We start from the raw sequence: 21490 nt of genomic DNA, 5'->3' as shown, positions 1-21490 counted from the left end.
TCAAGAGAAAAACCATCTGCTAATGAGAGGAAGCCTTTGGATGCTAACCTCTGGCAGGGTTGGGTGGGGGGGCTGTGCGCGGCTGCTCCACCCAAACACCCCAGAGTTAAGCCCATCGGGGACGAGCCCGGCCGAGTTACACGCAGTGTCTACTCAGCTCCACCGCCTCACTCTTCACGGCAGACAGCCAAGGACTACCAGACATTTGAGGAAAACCTCCAACGCCAAAGTCTGAAACCAAGTAAAGATCAGAAAGAACCAGAAAGAAGCACAGAATACAAATGCCAAAGAAAATGGCAAGAAATCTGTAGGTAATATCCTTAGAAAAATAAGAGATACTGCACTGATAATAAAAAACATTTATGAACGCTTACTATGTGCCAGGAACTCTTCCATTTAATCTTCTTATCAACAGTGAGTAGGCACTATTTTCTCCATTTCAGATGAAGAAACCGAGGGGCACAGAGGTGCAGTCTTTTGCACAAGGTCACAGGTGATAAGTGTCAGAGACAGGATTTGAATCTGGGGCATCTTCAAATGCCAAATTCCTACCCCGTTACTTCCCATGAAAAAAACAACAAATCTGAGAATAAGAAAGTCTACGATATTAAAAACATTATAGAAAAATTTAAAAATTTTCTATATTCCTTAAATAGAAAGGTTGGTAAATAATCTAGGGAAAAAAATCTCCAAAAAAGTAGAACTAAATGAAAAATATGCAAAATGGAGAGAGAGAAAAAAGAAGATGAAATTATTAGTCCAAAGGGTCCAATATGTGAATAAAAGGAATCTGGAAAGAGAGAAAGGAAGGGAAAAAAAAATACTAGAAAACATCTCCAAACTGAAGACCACTCAATTTTCCAGGTGGGAGGGTCTGCTATAACTATCAGCACGAGTGAGAAAGTCACCCCAAGATTCTCTGTCGTGAAAACCCAGAGAGAAAGACCCTAAGGGTTATCAAAGGGGGAAAAGAACATCACACACAAGAATAAGGAATTAGAACGAGTCTTCTCAACAGCAACCCTCTAAGCTAAGAAGCCTTGGAACAAGCTCTTCTGAGGCCTCAGAGGAAAGAAAAATGATTTCCAAACCGGAATTTAATACCCAGTCAAATTATATAAAACTGCCAATTTTTAGGTCTAAATAGACAAAAATAAGCAATACCTATTATTAAATATAAAGAAATAACCAAATATTAAATTACAGATACATACACTTTACAAGTGTATCTATCTACACACACATATATATCATGAAGAGTATAAAGATACATGCTTTATACTACTTAGCATCAAGTATAAACTTGATTTTGAGTTACGCAAAGTCAATGTTTTACCTCTGGGAAATAATATGACAACATCTGCATATATTATGACCCATAAATTTCATATCTAGGTGTGTGTGGTATATGGGTGTATGTGCATATGTGCAAACACATGCACACACACACACTCAAGAGACAGCCCTGCACATGTGCACCAGGGAACATGCACAGGAATGTTCACAGCAGCAACGATCATAACAGCAAAAACCTGGAAACAATCGAAGTATCCACCTGCAGGAGAACGGATAAGCCGTGGTGCCCAGCAATGAAAATGAGTGAGCCACAGCTTCACGAAACATACAGAATTTTGGAAAAGTATGAGTGCTGGGGAGAAAGCAAGTCCCAAAAGAATACCTATAGCATGCTACCATTTTTACAAAGCTCAAAAACAATAAAAATGAAACACTATATTGCTTAAGCATACATCCAATTTGTAACAAAATTTAAAAAGCAACAGAATGAGTACCGTGTGAGTTTCTTGCTTGTGCTGGGGGTGGAGTGGACCCTTCCCATCTGGAAAGTTGAGTCGTTCAGTTCTGGGAAATTTCTCATATTATTTCTTTTATATTCATCCTCCCTTTCTTTCTTTTTATTGATACATTCCTTTTATTCACATATTGGACCCTTTTGGATTGTGTTTCCTTCTGGCAGGGAGAGGGAAAAGGAGAGAAATGTGGAAGTGAATGCAAGTTATGGGCAATATTCTTGTTTTGGGGTCAGGCAGTGGGTACTAGGTGTTTATTATTACTATGTTATAGTTTATAATATTACACATATCTTTTCTATGTATGTATGTATGTATATATAATTACATACATACATATGATTATATTATTTGCACGGTGAGTATATCAAGCACATTAAGAGAAGTCAGGTAATCATAGTACACTATCAGGCTCAACTGAGTATTTGTACGGTGAATATTCATTTAACCCTAAAGGGTATTATAATTACATTGGATGAACTGAAAAAAATGTGTTGTTTGGGAGAACTATATCCTTATCTTTTCTGGCAGGAAGTCAATAGATAATGACTAAAACTGAAAAAAACAGAGAACAGAGTAAGTATGCAACTTAGAAGTAGTAGGAAATGTCAGAGAAAAGAGCTCAGAAGGGAGGAGTGAGGAACAGGAGTCAGAAGCCCACAAGGTGGGCCAACAGTTAAAAAAAAAAATAAGCCTAGTAACTATCTGACTTTCTAAACTACTTACACATATTATTTAGATACACACACACACGAAAAGAAATTTGCCACACTTTAGACTTCGAAACTAGGTGCTACTTAAAAATGATTAATATCTCAAAAAGGTCGGATATGGATATTTAAAAGCTAGTAGGGAGGGCTTCCCTGGTGGCGCAGTGATTGAGAATCCGCCTGCTGATGCAGGGGACACGGGTTCGTGCCCCGGTCCGGGAAGATCCCACATGCCGTGGAGCAGCTCGGCCCGTGAGCCATCGCCGCTGAGCCTGTGCGACCAGAGCCTGCGCTCTGCAATGGGAGAGGCCACAACAGTGAGAGGCCCGCGTACCGTAAAAATACAAAAACAAACAAACAAAACAAAACAAACTAGTAGAGGACTTCCCTGGTGGCACGGTGGTTAAGAATCCGCCTGCCAGTGCAGGGGACACGGATTTGACCCTTGGTCCAGGAAGATCCCACATGCCGCGGAGCAACTAAGCCCGCGTGTCACAACTACTGAAGCCTGAGTGCCTAGAGCCCGTGCTCTGCCACAAGAGAAGCCACCGCAATGAGAAGCCCATGCATCTCAACGAAGAGTAGCCCCCAACTACCACAACTGGAGAAAGCCTGCGTGCACCAATGAAGACCCAACACAGCCAAAAAAAAATTAAAAGTTAAAAAAATTTTTTTAAATTATTTAAAAGACCCCCCAAAAAACCTAATAGACCTCTTGTGCCCATAAGTCTCAGATGTTCCTTGATCAGGGGGGCCCAACATAACCAAATGACACCATCGCCCACAGGCTGGGCCTGGAGTTGGAGAGATGGGGCCCAGTCCTTTCCCAGAGGCCATCAGACGGCATCAGCATCAAAGGCTCAGCCACTCGTGACCCAAAGGAACTCACGCCGAGAAGGGAGCACTACCTGCTGGCCTGGGATCCGCTCCCACACCGGCTCCGTGAACAGCCTGGATAACTGACTGGGCTGACCAGAAAGTTCCTTCGTTTTTTTTTTTTTTTTTTTTTTGCGGTACGCGGGTCTCTCACTGTCGCGTCCTCTCCCGCCGCCGGAGCACAGGCTCCGGACGCGCAGGCTCAGCGGCCATGGCTCACGGGCCCAGCCGCTCCGCGGCACGTGGGATCTTCCCGGACCGGGGCACGAACCCGTGTCTCCTGCATCGGCAGGCGGACTCTCAACCACTGCGCCACCGGGGAAGCCCTCTTTGGTTTTTAAGTAAAAATAAGACACATTTTTCATTTTCACCAAGAACTTTCTTGAACAACGTATTCACCGTTCTGTTCCACTACCTTCTGCCATTTTTCAGGCAACTTCATAATTCCATCTTCCCAAAACTTTTTATCTTTTTGAGCAAAGAAGCGTTCCAGGTGCCTTTTATAGTCTTCTAGGGAATTGAAAATTTTTTCCATTAAGAGAATTTTGTAAAGACCAAAATAAATGGAAATCTGAAGGTGCCATGTCCGGTGAATATGACAGAGAAATCGGAACTTCCCAGCCAAGCTTTTCTGCCTGGTCATCAAAGAAACATGCAGCCTTGCATTATCCTGATGGAAGATTATGCATTTTCTGTTGACTAATTCCGGATGCTTTTTGTCAAGTGCTGCTTTCAGTTGGTCTAATTGGGAGCAGTACTTGTTGGAATTAATCGTTTGGTTTTCCGGAAGGAGCTCATAATAGAGGACTCTCTTCCAGTCCCACCATATACACAACGTCACCTTCTTTGGATGAAGACCGGCCTTTGGTGTGGTTGCTGGTCCATTTCGCTTGTCCCACGTTATTGCACAGTATCCACTTTTCACCGCCTGTCACAATTTGTTTTAAAAATGCAATATTTTCGTTACGTTTTAGTAGAGAATCGCAGGCAGAAATACAATCAAGGTTTTTTCGCTGAACTTACGTGGAACCCAAACATCAAAACGATTAACACAACCAAGCTGGTGCCAATGATTTTCAGCGCTTGACTGGGATATTTTGAGTATGTTGGCTATTTCTCATGTGGTGTAACATTGATTCTTCTCAATTAATGTCTCCATTTGATCGCTATCAACTTCAACTGGTCTATAGCGACCGTGGAGCATCGTCCAGCAAGAAATCTCCAGCACAAAACTTCGCAAAGCACTTTTGACACATTTGATCGGTCACAGCACCTTCTCCATACACTGCACAAATCTTTTTTTCTTGCGTTTCAGTTGCGTTTTTACCTTTCTTGAAATAATAAACCATAATATGCTGAAAATGTTGCTTTTTTCCAATATTAAAATGGCTCCATAAAAATTCATCCATTTTGATAAGTTTTTTAAAAAAATGCAGGCTGATATGACAGCTGTCACAATACAATCTAACAAAATTGTTCTGGGGCTTCCCTGGTGGCGCAGTGGCTGAGAGTCCGCCTGCCGATGCAGGGGACACGGGTTTGTGCCCCGGTCCGGGAAGATCCCACATGCTGCGGGGCGGCTGGGCCCGTGAGCCGTGGCCGCTGCGCCTGCGCGGAGCCTGTGCTCCGCAATGGGAGAGGCCACAGCGGTGAGAGGCCCGCGTACCGCAGAAAAAAAAACAAAATTGTTCTGAATGAAGTTAAAGACAACTAAGCGCTACTAGAGCCACCTTACAGAACACCAAATGAACTTTTTGGCCAACCCAATATTTTTATCTTCATTATATACCCCACCCAGCCCGCTGCCACACTGTGTGGATAAAAGTGCAGTTTCCATGAATGCCCAGCAGGCTGCCTTGTTCAGTGTTCCTTATACCAAAGCCCAAATCATCTTCCTGCTGTCGGTTCTGTTCCTCGTTGCTGATCTTAAGCCAGGGAGTCAATCAAAGACCATCACTTCCCTGTCTCCCCTTCTCTCAGCCAGCACATGTATCCCTTCCACTCTAGTTTGCTGGGATCTCTTAGAATCTTGGCTTTGTCCTCGCACCTTGGGTCACCTGTGAATGTGACACACGCAGCCTCACTGACGTCATTCCCAGAAGTTCTGAGTGTGTCAAGGTAGAGCCTTCTCCCACAGTGAGAAGCTCGTCACCAGGTTGGAAACGATACCTTAACCAACCCTCTTGGAGTAGAATGAGTTGTTCATTTGGCCAGGAAGGTTCCATCCTGAATATTTTTATTTATTTATTTATTTAAATTTAAAAAAAGTTTTTATTGGAGTGTAGTTGCTTTACAGTGTCGTGTTAGTTTCTGCTGTACAGCAAAGTGAATCAGCTATACGTATACATGTCTCCCCTCCTTTTTGGATTTCCTTCCCATTTTGGTCACCAGAGAGCATCGAGGAGAGTTCCCCGTGCTATACAGTTGGTTCTCATTAGTTATCTATTTTATACATAGTTTCAACAGTGTATATATGTCAATCCCAATCTCCCAATTCATCCCATCCCCTCCGTCCCCCCTTGATGTCCATATGTTTGTTCTCTACGTCTATGCCTCTATTTTTTAAAAAAAATTTATTTATTTATTTATATTTCTTTTTGGCTACGTTGGGTCTTTGTTGCTGCACACAGGCTATCTCTAGTTGTGGCGAGCGGGGGCTACTCTTCCTTGCGGTGTGCGGGTTTCTCATTGTGGTGGCTTTTCTTCTTGCAGAGCACAGGCTCTAGGCACGTGGGCTCAGTAGTTGTGGCTCACGGGCTCTAGGGCGCATATGCCTCTATTTCTGCTTTGCAAATAGGTTCATCTGTACCATTTTTCTAGATTCCAAATATATGAGTTACTATATTTGTTTTCTCTTTCTGACTTGCTTCACTCTGCATGACAGTCTCTACGTCCATCCACATCTCTGCAAATGGCACAATTTCATTCCTTCTTATGGCTGAGTAATATTCCCTTGCATATATGTACCACATCTTCTTTATCCATTCCTCTGAATGATGGACATTCAGGTTGTTTCCATGTCCTGGCTATTGTAAATAGTGCTGCAGTGAACACTGGGGTGCATGTATCTTTTGGAATTATGGTTTCTCTGGGTGTACGCCCAGGAGTGGGATTGCTGGGTCATGTGGTAGTTCATTCTGAATATTTTTGTGTTTATATTTCTTTATCTGGCCACAAAGATAATGTGAGAAATTTCTGTCAAGTGCAGTCTCGATAGTAACTATTTACTACATGAAAATTCCACCGGAAGAGGCTATCACGGTAAGAGGCGATGAGAAATTTGCCCTTTTTATAGCCGATGAACCCGTGGTGGCTCTTGTGAGACTGTCTCCACGGGACCGTGCTGTCTGAGATAGAAGTTGGAGCCTGTACTCTCCACTGTCATGGAGAAGCAAACTCAGATTTACCAGGGCTTCTAAGAGCGATTGGGCCCCAGCCACTCCCCCTGGCCCAGACCTCTGCCCCATGGACTTTGTACTGACACCCTGCTTTCTGTAAGTGGTCACGCTGTCAGGATGCGGGTGGAGCTGCGACCCACCCAAGTAGCTTCCTCTAGGCCCCGCCACAGGCGGCCACCTCCCTCCTCTCCTGCAAAGACCTGCTTTCTAGCTCAGCGCTCTCCCAGACTTGGTCCCTCCTCCTCAAGCGACAACGTCCAACTCCTTCAATTTCAGTAGTAGCCCCTTTCTGCCACTGAGCACGACACACATACGGGTCCAAACAACTTTCCTTCTGCATGATCATCCTGTCAGCCCAGCCGATCCAGTTTATGACATCAGGGTCACCTCCACAGAGCAGACTGAAGCCGTAACCACGGCTTCATGGTCATTATCCACGGCAACCAAAACAAACCTTTTAAAAAAATCCTTTAATAATAATTGAGTAATGTACTCATACATCTTTTTTAAAAAAAAAAATCAATCAATCTTTCTTTCTTTCTTTCTATTTATTTACGGCTGTGTTGGGTCTTCGTTGCTGCGTGCAGTCTTTCTCTAGTTGCGCCCTACTCTTCGTTGCGGTGCGTGGGCTTCTCATTGCGGTGGCTTCTCTTGTTGCGGAGCACGGGCTCTATGTGTGTGGGCTTCAGTAGTTGTGGCTTGCGGGCTCTAGAGCACAGGCTCAGTAGTTGTGGTGCACGGGCTTAGTTGCTCTGCGGCATGTGGGATCTTTCCGGACCAGGGTTTGAACCCATGTCCCCTGCACTGGCAGGCGGATTCTTAACCACTGCACCACCAGGGAAGCCCTGTACTCATACATCTTTATGTAAAGATGTACTCCTACATCTTTATGTAAAGATGTACTCCTACATCTTTACACCTTTTTGGGATTACGGTTACATGTCTTCCTTGATACATTATTTAACATTTTTTTTTCCTGATAAAGCTAAATTTTGTTTTTCAGCTATTATAGGAACCACTGATAAGATGGCCTTCCTGAAACCAGAAAGAAGGTCTTACCAGGGAGTTTATGTCAACCTCTGTAATAGCAGAAGGAGAAAGGAAAATGAATGGTCCAGGAAATACAGTAACAATCTCCACGAAACTCTTATGTAACAGCGTCCAAAAGAAAGGAGTTGATACTCTCAGAGTCAGACAATGAAGCCCCCTAAACAATCCCTGACTTAATGCCCTGCTTCCTATGGGGTCTGGACAAGCTCATTAGGAAGGCAGTGAAAAGTCTGGCTCCCAAACTGGCTGCTGTCCACAGGGAGAAATTTATGGGTATTAACAAAAGAAAGGAATGACAATAATCAATATGATGTGAACATGGCACCGAACAAGCCTATCGTACGATCTTACGTCTCTAAAAGGCAAGAAATGGAGGTGGATTATGCAAGTAAAATAGGGATCTTCAAGACGGAGGGAGGAAGGCCAGGGAGGGTCCAGTCAAGACTCCAGTCACACACAAGCCTCGAAATGCAGACGAACCTCATCGTCTGTCTGGTCATAAACTCCCCTCACCCCCACGCTGGCTCAATGTGCAGGGCTCTGGAGGCTCCAGGACCCCAGCAACCTGAGCTTGGTGTTTTGCAGCAGGAAATACAGACAGAGGAATTTATTCCCACATGGCCCTAAAGACAGAAAACAGAAGCAATTAAGCTAAGGACTCTGGGGTCTGAGGATTTGACCCCAAGCACAGGGCCTCATGACAAACCTCGCATTTCACATGGGGAGAAACTGAGCTAAGACTGGAGAAGTGGCTGGACCCAGGGTGCAGAAGTGGGGCTGGGGGTGGAATCCGAAGCCAGAGCTCTTGACGCCAAGTGCAAGGGTCTCCCACGCTGCCCCCAGCATACGTGGAGCCCGCATGCCCTGCTGGCTGGTGGGTGGGGAGGGAAATGGGATACACACCAGGGCTGGGCACGGCACTCACTCCTTCCTTCCGGCCCCGCAGTGCTGTCCGGGGCCCCTTCACGCAAGCCAAGACTCACAGCTGACTGGCCACACTGAAGCCACTGGGCCTCGGCCACAGGAGCAGGTGGATGGCACCAGCAGAGGGCCATTTCCAGAACCCAACTGACAGACCCCACCCAAACCCAGCCAGCCACCAGGGGCAATGAACTACCCGCCCAGGCCAAGTGTTTCCCACACGGTGCCGAATGAGATGCTGAAGCAAAATTTAGTTCTTAACCTCACCTTGGTACACGTACCACTTTGCACTTACACAGCAGGCTTGTCCTTCTCTAATAAATTAACATCTATTTCATATTTTTTCAATCATTTAACAAATTGGCTGGTTAGGGGATGTGTCCTCATTTTCCAAATGAGAAAATTCCACATAGGTCAAAGGGTGAGCTCTGTGTCCTGTATCACTGTGTCAGAGCCAGTATTTCCAACCTATGGGTCTCCCCACTTGACCTTTTTGTCTGTTCTTGGTACATACTCCTCCTGGAAAATTCCTACCCAATGAACTCTTATTGGTGAAAATGGAAAAGTACCCATGCAAGTTTCAGATGGCAGGAGCGCGCCCATCACCCAGTCTGTCTCCTAGAGGCTGTGATCCTCAGTGCAGGTCTGGGCGAGAGGCCAGGCCAAGCCCCAAGGTCATCAAAGGTGTCCTTCTCCCTATGGTCTTCTTCTTTTTTAAAAAATTAATTAACTAATTTATTATTTTATTTATTTATGGCCGCGTTGGGTCTTCGTTGCCGCGCGCAGGCCTTCTCTAGCTGCGGCGAGCGGGGGCTACTCTTCGTGGTGGTGCGCGGGCTTCTCACTGCGATGGCTTCTCTTGTTGCACAGCACGGGCTCTAGGCACGCAGGCTTCAGTAGTTCTGGCACACGGGCTCTAGGTGAGTGGGCTTCAGTAGTTGTGGCACGTGGGTTCAGTAGTTGTGGCTCGTGGGCTCTGGAGCGCAGGCTCAGTAGTTGTGGCGCACGGGCTTAGTTGCTCCGCGGCATGTGGGATCTTCCCGGACCAGGGCTGGAACCCGTGTCTGCCGCACTGGCAGGTGGATTCTTAACCACTGAGCCACCAGGGAAGCCCTCCCTGTGGTCTTCTTAAAAGAGAGCACCCCTTTTGTCTTAGGATGAGAACATTCTAAATCTTTCTGCTCATCTTGCAGAGCAAACACACTCAGAAGTGGAATAAAAGATCCAGTGCAAAACCTCTCCTCAAAATGCCACGGAGCCGGCGCCTGGTTTTCACTCGGTATATTTCTGGTTAGAAAACGTCTTATTTCTTTGGCAGCACTTTCTAGAAGTAGCAAAGTATTGGGAATCGCACAATATCTTGCAGGCATGTGTGAAATGGTCACAGCTGTGCTCCCTCATTTCACAGAAACGTGGCCTGGAGACACATTTCCACACAATCCCAGTAAGCAACGACCGCGCACACCCAGATGGCCAATTTTATCCCGGGACACAGAGGCTCAGGCTACTGTGATGTTGTCTTTCCCCCCCATTGTTCTGAATGCAGCAAAACTTCAGCCAGCACAGCAACAGACTGCCCCTGCCAGGCTCCCACCCCAGCTCCCCGACCCTGAGCTCCACATGCCAAGGCCGACCTTTACGCAGACCTCCTCCAGTGCACTGGCTGGGATACCTGAGAAGGGAAACGGTTAGCACAGTTCAGGGCACCTCGGAGATTTTCAGCTCTCAGCATCTCACACTCCCTGACTTGGTTCAACCGGTGTTTCAAGTCTCTGCCTCCACTGACCCAAAGGTAACTACGTTCCTGAAGCTGTCCCCCGCTAAAGGGGACGGCAGGAGGGAAGGAGAAGCGTTGGCGTTTACAAGCATACTTTGAAATACGGGATTCAAAGAGATGGGAGTCTTCTGAGTATCTGGACCTTTAAATGTCGTAGGGGTCTTAGAAAAATCCATTTTCTAGAGTGTCTTTGATCAGAAGCTCCTAACATCATGCTTCCCAGTTGTAAGCTAGCATTTGTTCTTTTCCTTTAGAAGATTTTCAGGCTGCCTGCCGGGCTATCCTGGCCACAATGGCAGAGTCTGGATGCTGAGCCCCTCATTAAACACCACTGAACAGGAGCGCCGAGCCACGTTCAGTTCGCCCTGCAGCGTGACTGGCACCTCAAACTGACCGAGCTCTCCTTTTGCCACACGACTGTGGCACGCACGCACAACAATTCGCCTCCCCAACACATGCAAGGAAAAGGAGATCATACAGGACTGAAAAGTAACTTTCAGACTCAGGTGTGTCCCCGGGGTTCACGGCTCCAACTTCATCGGGACCTGACTGATGGTTAAAGGTGGTCACCCCGCTGCTGCGGAAACAGCCTGGTGACTGCTGTTCACGGCACCGTCGGCCCGGGGGTGGTGAAAGCACGCCCCCCCACTTCACGCAGTCTGCAAACACCCCCAGCCCTCTGCGTTCTCTGGCTCTCTGCTTCACAACTGGTCTGCAAGGAATCCTGTTGCCTCAATGCGTGGGTAGGTGGCTGTCCTTTCCTGACATGGAACTCTGACGTTCACGTGTCAAGGGCTTGGGCGGCAGGATTTCCGGGAAAGGTCTCAGACAGCTAGTTCAGGAAGCCTCCTGGCTTCCGGGGAAACCAGGGGATTGGTTTTGCCTTCACTCCGGCTCATCACCAGCAGCTCTGCTGATAGCTTTCCAGGCAGATCCTACTCTTGAGACGCAGTAAGCGAAATGCTGTTCCACCCGATTCGGTACGTTACTACGATCAAAGGCCACCTGCACTAATTATTGTAGATCTGCCATCTGGTAACGGAGCCTCGCACCCCCTCCCTCCAGAGCTGGCCCGGCTCACCTTGGGGTTGGTTCGCTGCTGCAGCCGCCTCTCTTCCCTTTCTCTCTGCAGCCGCTCAAACTCTTCTCTGATTTCGGCTGGTGTCCTCCTCCTTTCCACAACCTGCAGGCACAATCGGGAGGAGAGTCAGCAGAGGACGCAGAAAGCGAAGAAAAACACAAGAGCCGGCGTCATTAACCATAGCCCGCCGTTCCCTTCCCCCAGGACGGTTAAGAGCCGTCAGCGAGGCCGTGGGGATGTTCCCTCCCGACGGCCCTGCCCCTGGCGGAGCCGGGTTCACCGTCACACCCGCTCAGCCCCAAGGCCGTGCTTTCCCTCAGCTCCAGAGGCTGAAGCACTGTCTTCATTTTAGTCACTCATCTCCAAGGCTGCAGGAATCTTACACAGAAAACATCACCTTAGGTTGTCACAGTTTAGATTTCCTAATGAGCCCCAGGTAACACATGCTGCAAAGTGTCAAGATGGAGGCGAGGCCATCCACGATGGCACTGGCACGTCTCCCTTGTGTGCTGGGGCCACCACCAGAGGTGCCCCTTGAGCATCCTGGACCGAGGGACCTTAAGCCACAAGGTCTGGCTGTTGTAGAACCAGGGGGCTCTTCCAACACTCGTGCCAAGCGGCGGAGACCACGCTAGCCCTCGGGGACGCACAGGGGTGTCGGGTCTGTGAGGAGAGCAGGACGGGCCAGTTGAGATTTCACACAGGCAGGGAAGGGCCGCGGGGCCTCGGGTACCATGCCCGTGGGAGGAAAGCAGACCACGTCATTTCCAAGGGTCCCGAACGCTATGGCCTGTGAGAAACACAGAGAGTGGGAGCAGGGCAAACAGAACCAAAGTCACGGGATGCCTGACGGGGGAAAAGGCCACAGAGCACTGACCCTGTGCTCCCAGTGGGAGCGACACCAGGAGTCAGTCCTAAGGGGCTGCTCAGAGGACACCTACAAAGGTCGGTGAGGTGAGAAAAAGCTATCGTGGAAATCAGAGGTTTTAAACATTAATCCAAAAAATGCATGCTTATAGCAAAAAATCAAAACAGTACAGAAAGATATGAAGCAAAAAGTACAATTCCCCCTCACCCACACTCCTCCTTCTCACAGGCTAACATTTAATTTTTTATGTGTCTTCCTAAAAACCTATGCATATGTATGTATGTACATATATTACAGTAAATGGGGTTTTGTGCAACTTGATTTTATTATTCAGCAATACAGAAAGATGAATACAAGAACTGGCCCATCCAAAAAAACTGAGAAATTTGTTCACTATCACTTTCAGCGAGTACGCAGAAAAAAATAACAAAAACATTTTCTCCTCTCCCGTATAAATTGTTAACTACCAAAAAGGGGGAGGTGTTTCCTTTAAGGGAAGTTTTAAAATAAAAACACTGTTAAAATCATCCAAGAACAAACTGAAAGTCCAAACGGCACGACAATGGCGGCTCTGTGGCCTCAGAGAGACACATTCTCAGTTACGTGCAACCAACGTGGCTCGCTCACTCTGCTGGTTCTTATTTCGCTTCCCCAAAGTTACCCCATCTTGTACTGATGGCGTTGCTTCCTCCACGGCGCCCAGAGCAGAACAAGATCTGCTTTCGGGAATTCCAGCTGTTGGACCTTCACAAATGACTTCTCTCTGCCACGCTCTGTGACGGATGAAGTGGCAAATATTCCCAAGCTGTTAAGTTACCCCATTTCCAGTCGTATTTTACAGAAGTTCTGCGAACAGCTGGTACGTGATCAGAGCTGACTGCAAAGTCAAGATGGCTGGCCCCTCTGAAGCTGTGAAGACCTTGGCCAGGCACCCCATTCTATAGCCCCACAGGCCCTGATGGCCTTTACTATTTATACTTTCTTTACACAGGGTACATCATGGCGGAGAACAGAAGCAAGCTAAGCCAGCTGCAAGACACTTGTTCCCCCTTCAGTAACCCTCAGACATCTGCACCCCAAAACTGCACTACGGTTGGAAAGTACTAGACATTTTCTTTTTTTTTTAAATTTAATTTTATTTTTTTTATACAGCAGGTTCTTGTTAGTTATCCATTTTATACACATCAGTGTATGCATGTCAATCCCAATCTCCTAATTCATCACACCTCACCCCCATCCCCCTGCCACTTTCCCCCCTTGGTGTCCATATGTTTTTTCTCTACTTCTGTGTCTCAATTTCTGCTCTGCAAACCGGTTCATCTGTACCATTTTCTAGGTTCCACATATATGCGTTAACATACGATATTTGTTTTTCTCTTTCTGACTTGCTTCACTCTGTATGACAGTCTCTAGATCCATCCATGTCTCTACAAATGACCCAATTTCGTTCCTTTTTATGGCTGAGTAATATTCCATTGTACACATGTACCACACCTTCTTTATCCATTCATCTGCCGATGGGCATTTAGGTTGCTTCCATGACCTGGCTATTGTAAATAGTGCTGCAGTGAATCCTGGGGTGCATGTGTCTTTGTGAATTATGGTTTTCTCTGGGTATATGCCCAGGAGTGGGATTGCTGGGTCATATGATAATTTCTACTTTTAGTTTTTTAAGGAACCTCCATACGGTTCTCCACAGGGGCTGTATCAATTTACATTCCCACCAGCAGTGCAAGAGGGTTTGCTTTTCTCCACACCATCTCCAGCATTTGTTGTTTGTAGATTTTCTGATGATACCCATTCCAATCGGTGTGAGGTGATACCTCATAGTTTTGATTTGCATTTCTCTAACAATGAGTGATGTTGAGCAGCTTCTCATGTACCTCTTGGCCATCTGTATGTCTTCTTTGGAGAAATGTCTAAGTCTTCTGTCCATTTTTGGATTGGGTTGTTTGTGTTTTTAATATTGAGCTGCATGAGCTGTTTATATATTTTGGACATTAATCCTTTGTCCGTTGATTTGTTTGCAAATATTTTCTCCCATTCTGAGGGTTGACTTTTCCTCTTGTTTATGGTTTCCTTTGCTATGCAAAAGCTTTTAAATTTCATTAGGTCCCATTTGTTTATTTTTGTTTTTATTTCCATTACTCTAGGAGATCAAAAAACATCTTGCTGTGATTTATGTCAGAGTGTCCTTCCTATGTTTTCCTCTAAGAGTTTTGTAGTGCTGGGTCTTACATTTAGATCTCTAATCCACTTTGAGTTTATTTTTGTGTATGGTGTTAGGGAGTGTTCTAATTTCATTCTTTTACATGTAGCTGTCCAGTTTTCCCAGCACCACTTATTGAAGAGACCGTCTTTTCTCCGTTGTATATCCTTGCCTCCTTTGTCATAGATTAGTGGACCATAGACATTTTCGATGTTTTTCGTCAACAGAGTGTATCATAAGCCGCCCATGTATCCATATACCTGTGCTGTGCACCTTGATCATTTACCAACTAGGTCTACTTGGTGCTAGTTAGGATGACTTACTCTGCAGATGAGGTCTCTGCAGAGAGGCCTGTAAAAGCAGGTGGCACAGTGGGAACAGGACAGAGACCTAGGCTCTCCGACACCACCTGAACCTCCTGGGAGACCTCAGGTGAGTCACTTCACTCTCTAGGCTTCAGTTTCCTCCTATAAATGAGGGGGATTAAAACTACATGATTCCTGAGGTGCCGTCTGGTTTGAAAATTCTATGATTCAACTTTTTATTTTGGAATAATTTTAGAAAATTATTTAGAACTTTAGAGAAGTTACAAAGATAGCACAGAAAGTTCTCGTCTACCCTTCACTGAGCCTCCCCCAAATGTTAACGTCTAACAGAACCATGGAACAAACATCTGTCAAATCTAGGAAACCAAGATCAGTACATTACTGCTAACTAAACCCAGACTTCTGGGATTTCACGAGTCTTTCCGCAAACGTCGCTGTTATGCCCTAGGATCGGATCCAGGACCCAGGATCCAGGATTGTATTTAGTCACATGTCTTGTTAGTCTCCTCCCACCTGTGGGAGTTTCTGTCTTCGTTTTCATGACCTTGACCATATTACAGCTCTCAATGCAGGGTGACTTTCCTAGACACTATAAGAATGATGTCAGGTAGATCGAGTCCGGTTCCCCCGCTGCGGCCCGCAAAGCCGCTGCCCCTGCCCTGCCGCCGCTGCCCATGTCACCGCCGCCGCAGGACCGGCTGTATGATTAGGCCACAATCTTCAATGAGTAGACATATTCCTCAGTTCTGTGGTGTTCTTGGTCACACATTTATGGAGTTTCTGAAGGGCAGTGGAGATTACTGCCAGGCACAGCACGACCTCTATGCAGACACGTGATCTGCAGAACTTCATTACTACTCCACCAAGAAGCCCCCATAAGAGTGGTGAACCCGGACACAGAAGTGTTGAACTGAAATCCACAGAGCATTTTTTACAAGAGTTCTGACCTACAGGGGGTAAACCTCAGTGCACTTCCTTTCCATTGCCTCAGTATTACTGGATTGAAGAATTGTTGCTTCTTGCTAGAAGGTTCATTTCATTTCCCATTACTCCCAACGTCATACTCAAAACCACTGAGAATTTCAGGTGGAGTATATTGAAGTAGACTCAGTTTCTTTGCCCCATTTCTGTATTCAAGTTTTAAAATTCTTTCATAACCCTACTGAGTGTTTTTTAATTAAATTAACATGGATCGAATGAACCGCCCAGCTCCTGTGGAAATCACTTACGAGAACGTGAGATTTCTTATGACACACAATCCAACTAATGCGACCTTAAACAAGTTTATGGAGGAACTTAAGAAGTATGGAGTTACCACAATAGTAAGAGTATGTGAAGCAACTTGTGACGCGACCCTCGTGGAGAAAGACGGCATCCGTGTTCTCGACTGGCCTTTGGATGACGCACACCGCCGTCCGAGCAGATTGTTCTTGGCCGGTTAAGTCTTGTGAAAGTCAAGTTGTGTGCAGACCCCGTCGTTGCAATTGCTGCTCGTTGCGTTGCAGGCCTTGGGAGAGGCTCCTGTGCTTGCCGCCCTAGCGTTAACTGAAGGTGGAATGAAATATGAAGATGCAGTACGGTTCATAAGACAAAAGCGGCGTGGAGCTTTTAGCAGCAAGCTTTTGTATTTGGAGAAGTAGTGTCCTAAAATGCGGCTGCACTTTAAAGATCCCAATGGTCACAGAAACAACCGTTGCGTTCAGTAAAACTGGGGTGCCTGAGGCCATTGCTTGGAAGTGGAACCTAGACAGGACAGAATCTGTTGCACATGTCAGCCAGCACGCTGGCTTGGTGAAGTCTGATGAGGCTTCCACAGGAGTGTTGAAACGCAGTGTTACCAGGCCACAAAGCCGGCAGAACTGCAGCCTCTATGTCTGGGTTAGGATCAACCTGCTTGGACGCTTAGCAAAGGACTCTTGCCGCTCAGCATTTAAAACGTGCTTATTATCGTTTGTACCAACTGACCTTTCCTGGAAAAAAATAAAAAAGAACGATGTCCAAGAGGCAGGGCAAAGTGAGACACGGATAAAGGTGAAGGGCTGCAGACAAAAAGTAAAGTGTGGGTGATCCGGGCCAAAGGCCGCTCCTCTAAACGTAATCTGGCGTCTGCAAGCCCCCTCAGACGTGTGTGGTTTCCCACTCCACTTGCCAGCTGTTAGCAGACTCAATACGGTCGGAACGTCCACAGCTCAAAGCTGGGTTTCTGCCGTTCTGAAGAGGCCACTGCGTTGGAAGCACGGGTATCCGCACAAACACTGCAACTTTAAGAACGCAAATGGCTGGTGTTACGAGCTGGGAACTTTGCATCTCATTCCTTTGGAATCCAGCCAGAGCACGACGAAGTCTCTTGAAGGTTAAAAACAAGAGAATAGACAAAGACTAAATACCTACCTAGTGCTTGAAAACAGGGTCAACATTTGATGCAACCTACAAATGCTCAATTTCATCCCCAGCCTCCACCAGCAGAAAGGGGGTGATGCCAGAGCTGGGGCAGGAGCGACTGCCACGTCTGCGGCTGCTCGGGCATTTTTGGACTAAAGGCGTCCAAAACACTACGGGCGTCACCCGTGGCCTCCATCCCTCCCTGACTACCCATGGGTTTAGACTGACAGACACGTGGCAGATGGACACCGGTCAGCAAGTGGAAAAGTGTAATAGTCTAAAAATACTAGCAACAGAGTGAAGACAACATAGCTTCCTCCCTGGGGTGGAGGCTGTGACTGAAACGGGAGAACCCTCATACTGAAAAAGCCACCAGCTGCAGAATTCCTCAAGGGAACGGTGACGCCAACGCCATAAAGTGCTCGAGTTCAGCGAGACTTTTCCTTCACAGTATGAACGATGGGCTCAGGTTTCCTATTATATGTTAGGCACCCGTACATCTCTTCTCAGTAAGTGTCTGAGGAGGTACTTTCCTGTTTTTCCTTCAAGCCATTTTTTTTTTTTTGCGATACGTGGGCCTCTCACCGTTGTGGCCTCTCCCGTTGCGGAGCACAGGCTCCGGACGCGCAGGCTCAGCGGCCGTGGCTCACGGGCCCAGCTGCTCTGCAGCGGCACGTGGGATCCTCCCGGACCGGGGCACGAACCCGCGTCCCCTGCATCGGCAGGCGGGCTCTCAACCACTGCGCCACCAGGGAAGCCCCAAGGCATTTTTATCATCAGTGAAGGATTAGTATTGATGCAAAAAAAAAAAAAAAAAAAAAGCCAATTCTGATCGATGAGAACTTGTTTCCCTTAAAGTCGTCTACTAAAAAATATGAATATAAAAGCGTATCCAGTCACCATCTGTGGCTGCCTGCATACTTTTATAATCACGGAAGTGTGCATGGTTTTTCTCTGTTTCTAATGGGGAGATAATTTGGCTTGGTGATGGGAAACCATGCGATATTCTGCCAGGAAGACGTCACCCTGCTGCTCCACTGAGTGGGAATAATGCTGCTGTGAATGAACCCTAGACTCTGAGGCCTGCAGCTTTCCAGTGGCCCTGACTGCTGCCGCCATGAAGAACTGCAACCAGCCCACGGCTTCAAAACACAAGGGAGCTTTAACCTGCGGCACGAGGAGAAACTTAGTAAATTCAACAGGTCTCTATTTTCCTTCTTTAATGAAAAAAATTCTAAGCCACTAGACCCAACACTTTGCTACCATGAACGGATGTGACATGAGGCACTGCTATTTGCACTGAGCCAGAGGCCAGAAGCCGAAAGGCCACTGGGAGCCAGGCAGGGAGTGCGGACAGGAGGAGGGAGCTGCAGGGCCGGGGCCGACTGCACAGCACAGTCCAGCCCAACGGCAGGGGCTCCTCAGACCTGGTGACTGTTGCCTCAGAGGGGAATTTAGACACAGAGTAACCAGGTCTGCTGATTTTTCCAGAGAAGATAAGAGACTGGATTTTCCTGCAAAGCCTAAGTTTCAAATGTCAGCAACTACTATCCACTCTGTGGGCAACCAAAACGTGGCTATAGGTTGGAAACGGCCCAGAAGCCACCAATATCCAGCACTGGTGAAAACGGCAACAGAACCCTATTTCACTCCCGTTCCAGTCACACCCAAAGGCCTTTACAAGGTTTTCATCCTAAAATTAGAATAGACAGTCATGCATTTAATGTTAATGGCCTACCAGAATTTCTTGGGCATCAGAACCAAGTTTCTGCAATGAAATTAAGTAATAACACCTATATGTTCTTACAGCGATACAGAGTTTTACAACAAAGTTTCATATTAATTTTTCTACTTGATCTGCATATCATTATTTTTTAGGTCGTAACACGGAAGTACAAAGCAGTCAAACGCCTTGCCCAAGGCTCTAAGACCACTCCGTGGCAGAGTGAAAGAAGACGGGACCTTCTGAAGGTTAGCGGTAGTTCCCACATGGCATGGCTGTCCAGGTAACCTACTTCAGAGACACCTGCTATTTCCTTTGTTTGACTCACTATATTTATAACATTCTAACAGCACAGCCCATTAGAGCTGGAAGGGTCATTACAGACAATTTAACCCAGTAGTTCTCAACTTTTCCATGCTTCTGTTCCGTTCACACACACAACACAGCACCAACGAACACTTCCTAGATTCAGCTGCATCCTCGGGTGGAAAGGGGCTCTCAGGGCCGTGGAGGGTGGAAGGAAGTATACGTGTGGAAGGAGGGTACGTGTAGGAACTGTGCCCTTTCAGAAACCATCTACCAGCACCCCCTGACCGGCCTGCTCCCTTCCCTGGGTTAAAAATGACTGGTCTGGTCCATCCCTCTTACTGTTCACCTGATGGGTTAGGAAACGGAGGACAAGTTACAAAGTGTCCAAGCCACGCGTGGAACCCAGTTCCTTAAGCCAAAATATAAAGGCGAGAAGACGACTCTATGTCCTCAAACGGTCTCAAAGGCATCGCTGCAGGTTGTGGGACTTGGGGGTTGTTGTTCTGCAGCTGCCGAGTGACGTTCCCGGGACACCAGACACAGAGCTTCTCTTACCTCCCATCCTTCCATTTCCAGTCCTCTCTTGCCATAGATATCGTAGATGGCCCTGGTTTGGGGGTCACTGAGCACTGCAAGTTAAAAACCAAACATGTTTACAAAGCACGACATTCACCTTTCAGTCCTGACCACGATACCACCAGGCAAGCCCACCTCTTTTCGTTCTTCTCCTTCCAGCCACCATCTTCCTAGAGACCCCATCATTCCCAATGTGTCTTTCCTCCTAATCACTCCCCAGATCCAAGCGAGGACACGTTTAAAGGTGGCTACAACTGAGAAACATCGGGTTTTTCGTGTCCAAGCTACTCTTCGTTGTGAGGTGCACTGACCCTGCATCTCTAAAGGACAGTTGTTTTTAAAAGCACCTAGTGAGTTTCCGCCACAGTCTATGAAGGTATCTTGGCTTGAGAGAGTGAATTCCAGTTTTCTAACAGGGCCTAATGTAAAACTAGGGACAGGCTCTGACCAGAAAACTCTGACTTCTTATGATGTAGGGGTTTGTTTGTTTGTTTTGGGTGCCTCTCTTCTTTATTTGTAAATCTTTGGCCTCTCCCGTTGCGGAGCACAGGCTCCGGACGCGCAGGCCCAGCGGCCATGGCTCACGGGCTTAGTTGCTCCGCGGCACGTGGGATCTTCCCGGACCAGGGCACGAACCCGTGTCTCCTGCATCGGCAGGCGGACTCTCAACCACTGCGCCACCAGGGAAGCCCTGTAAATCATTTTTAAAAGACACAAACACCTCTCACTATGGTGTCGGCCACGTCACCTAAAGTACATCAGAAAGACTGTTCGGTGCGGGCGAGAGCTGTTCAAAGGACCTCCAACCCGAACCTGAACATCCGTACAGCAAACAGTCGTTACCTCCCTCCTCTGCTGGGCCAACTTCTGTTCAAGACCTTTGAATCTTTGCCCGCCGGAGATTTCCCATATATTTTTAGGTCTAATTAAATAATGATGTAAGTGACTCTATCCGTATTCAAATCTAATGAGGAAGAAAGAAATGCGGACCGCCAGAAAACTTGGGAGCCAAACTTCTCTTGAGCTGATCTCTAGGATTTAATAAGGAATTATTTATTCACCATTATCAGTCTCCCTTTAGGCCAAACACTGGGGACAGGTCTGCTGCTGCAGCATTTTCACAAGCACTGGTAGGGTTTTTCTGTTGACTCTTCCCCAAATCTCCAAAACAATACAATCCAGTAAGTAGGTAATTTAGACAACCAAATACGATAAAAGGAACGAGTTTTTGGTCAAGCTTTATTCAGACCAGATAAGTAGCCTGAAAAGTTACATTTGGTGAAGATACAGGCTGACTGTACACACGTATGTGCCATATTCTCAGTTTTACTGGTCACTGAAATCTAACTTTCTGGTAAAACTACGGTGAATACAGCAACACGCTTTTATGTCCACAATGAGAAGTCTTTATTGTGTAAAGAAAATCTAATTTTCGGTCTACCTAATTAAGAAGCAAATCACCAAATGTCTCTGGAA

The 21490-nt window shown here is 46.8% G+C and overlaps 1 protein-coding gene and 1 pseudogene across 1 annotated transcript in view; one reads left to right on the top strand and one right to left on the bottom strand.

The window, feature by feature from the left end:
- DNAJC11 (DnaJ heat shock protein family (Hsp40) member C11) overlaps positions 1-21490 on the bottom strand; it is a 75454-nt gene that overhangs the window by 24847 nt on the left and 29117 nt on the right. The window contains exons 3-4 of the mRNA XM_059057360.2: positions 19994-20067; positions 11622-11723 (exon numbers count right to left, since the gene is read on the bottom strand). Coding sequence (XP_058913343.1) covers positions 11622-11723; positions 19994-20067 — 176 coding nt within the window. The remainder of the gene's footprint in view (positions 1-11621; positions 11724-19993; positions 20068-21490) is intronic.
- Positions 16212-16730, top strand: LOC131752748 (protein tyrosine phosphatase type IVA 1 pseudogene; annotated as a pseudogene).

Source organism: Kogia breviceps, chromosome 1 (assembly GCF_026419965.1).
Source record: "Kogia breviceps isolate mKogBre1 chromosome 1, mKogBre1 haplotype 1, whole genome shotgun sequence".
Lineage (NCBI taxonomy): Eukaryota > Metazoa > Chordata > Mammalia > Artiodactyla > Physeteridae > Kogia > Kogia breviceps.
Note: the sequence above shows the minus strand (reverse complement) of the source record. Positions and strands in the feature narration are given on the sequence as shown.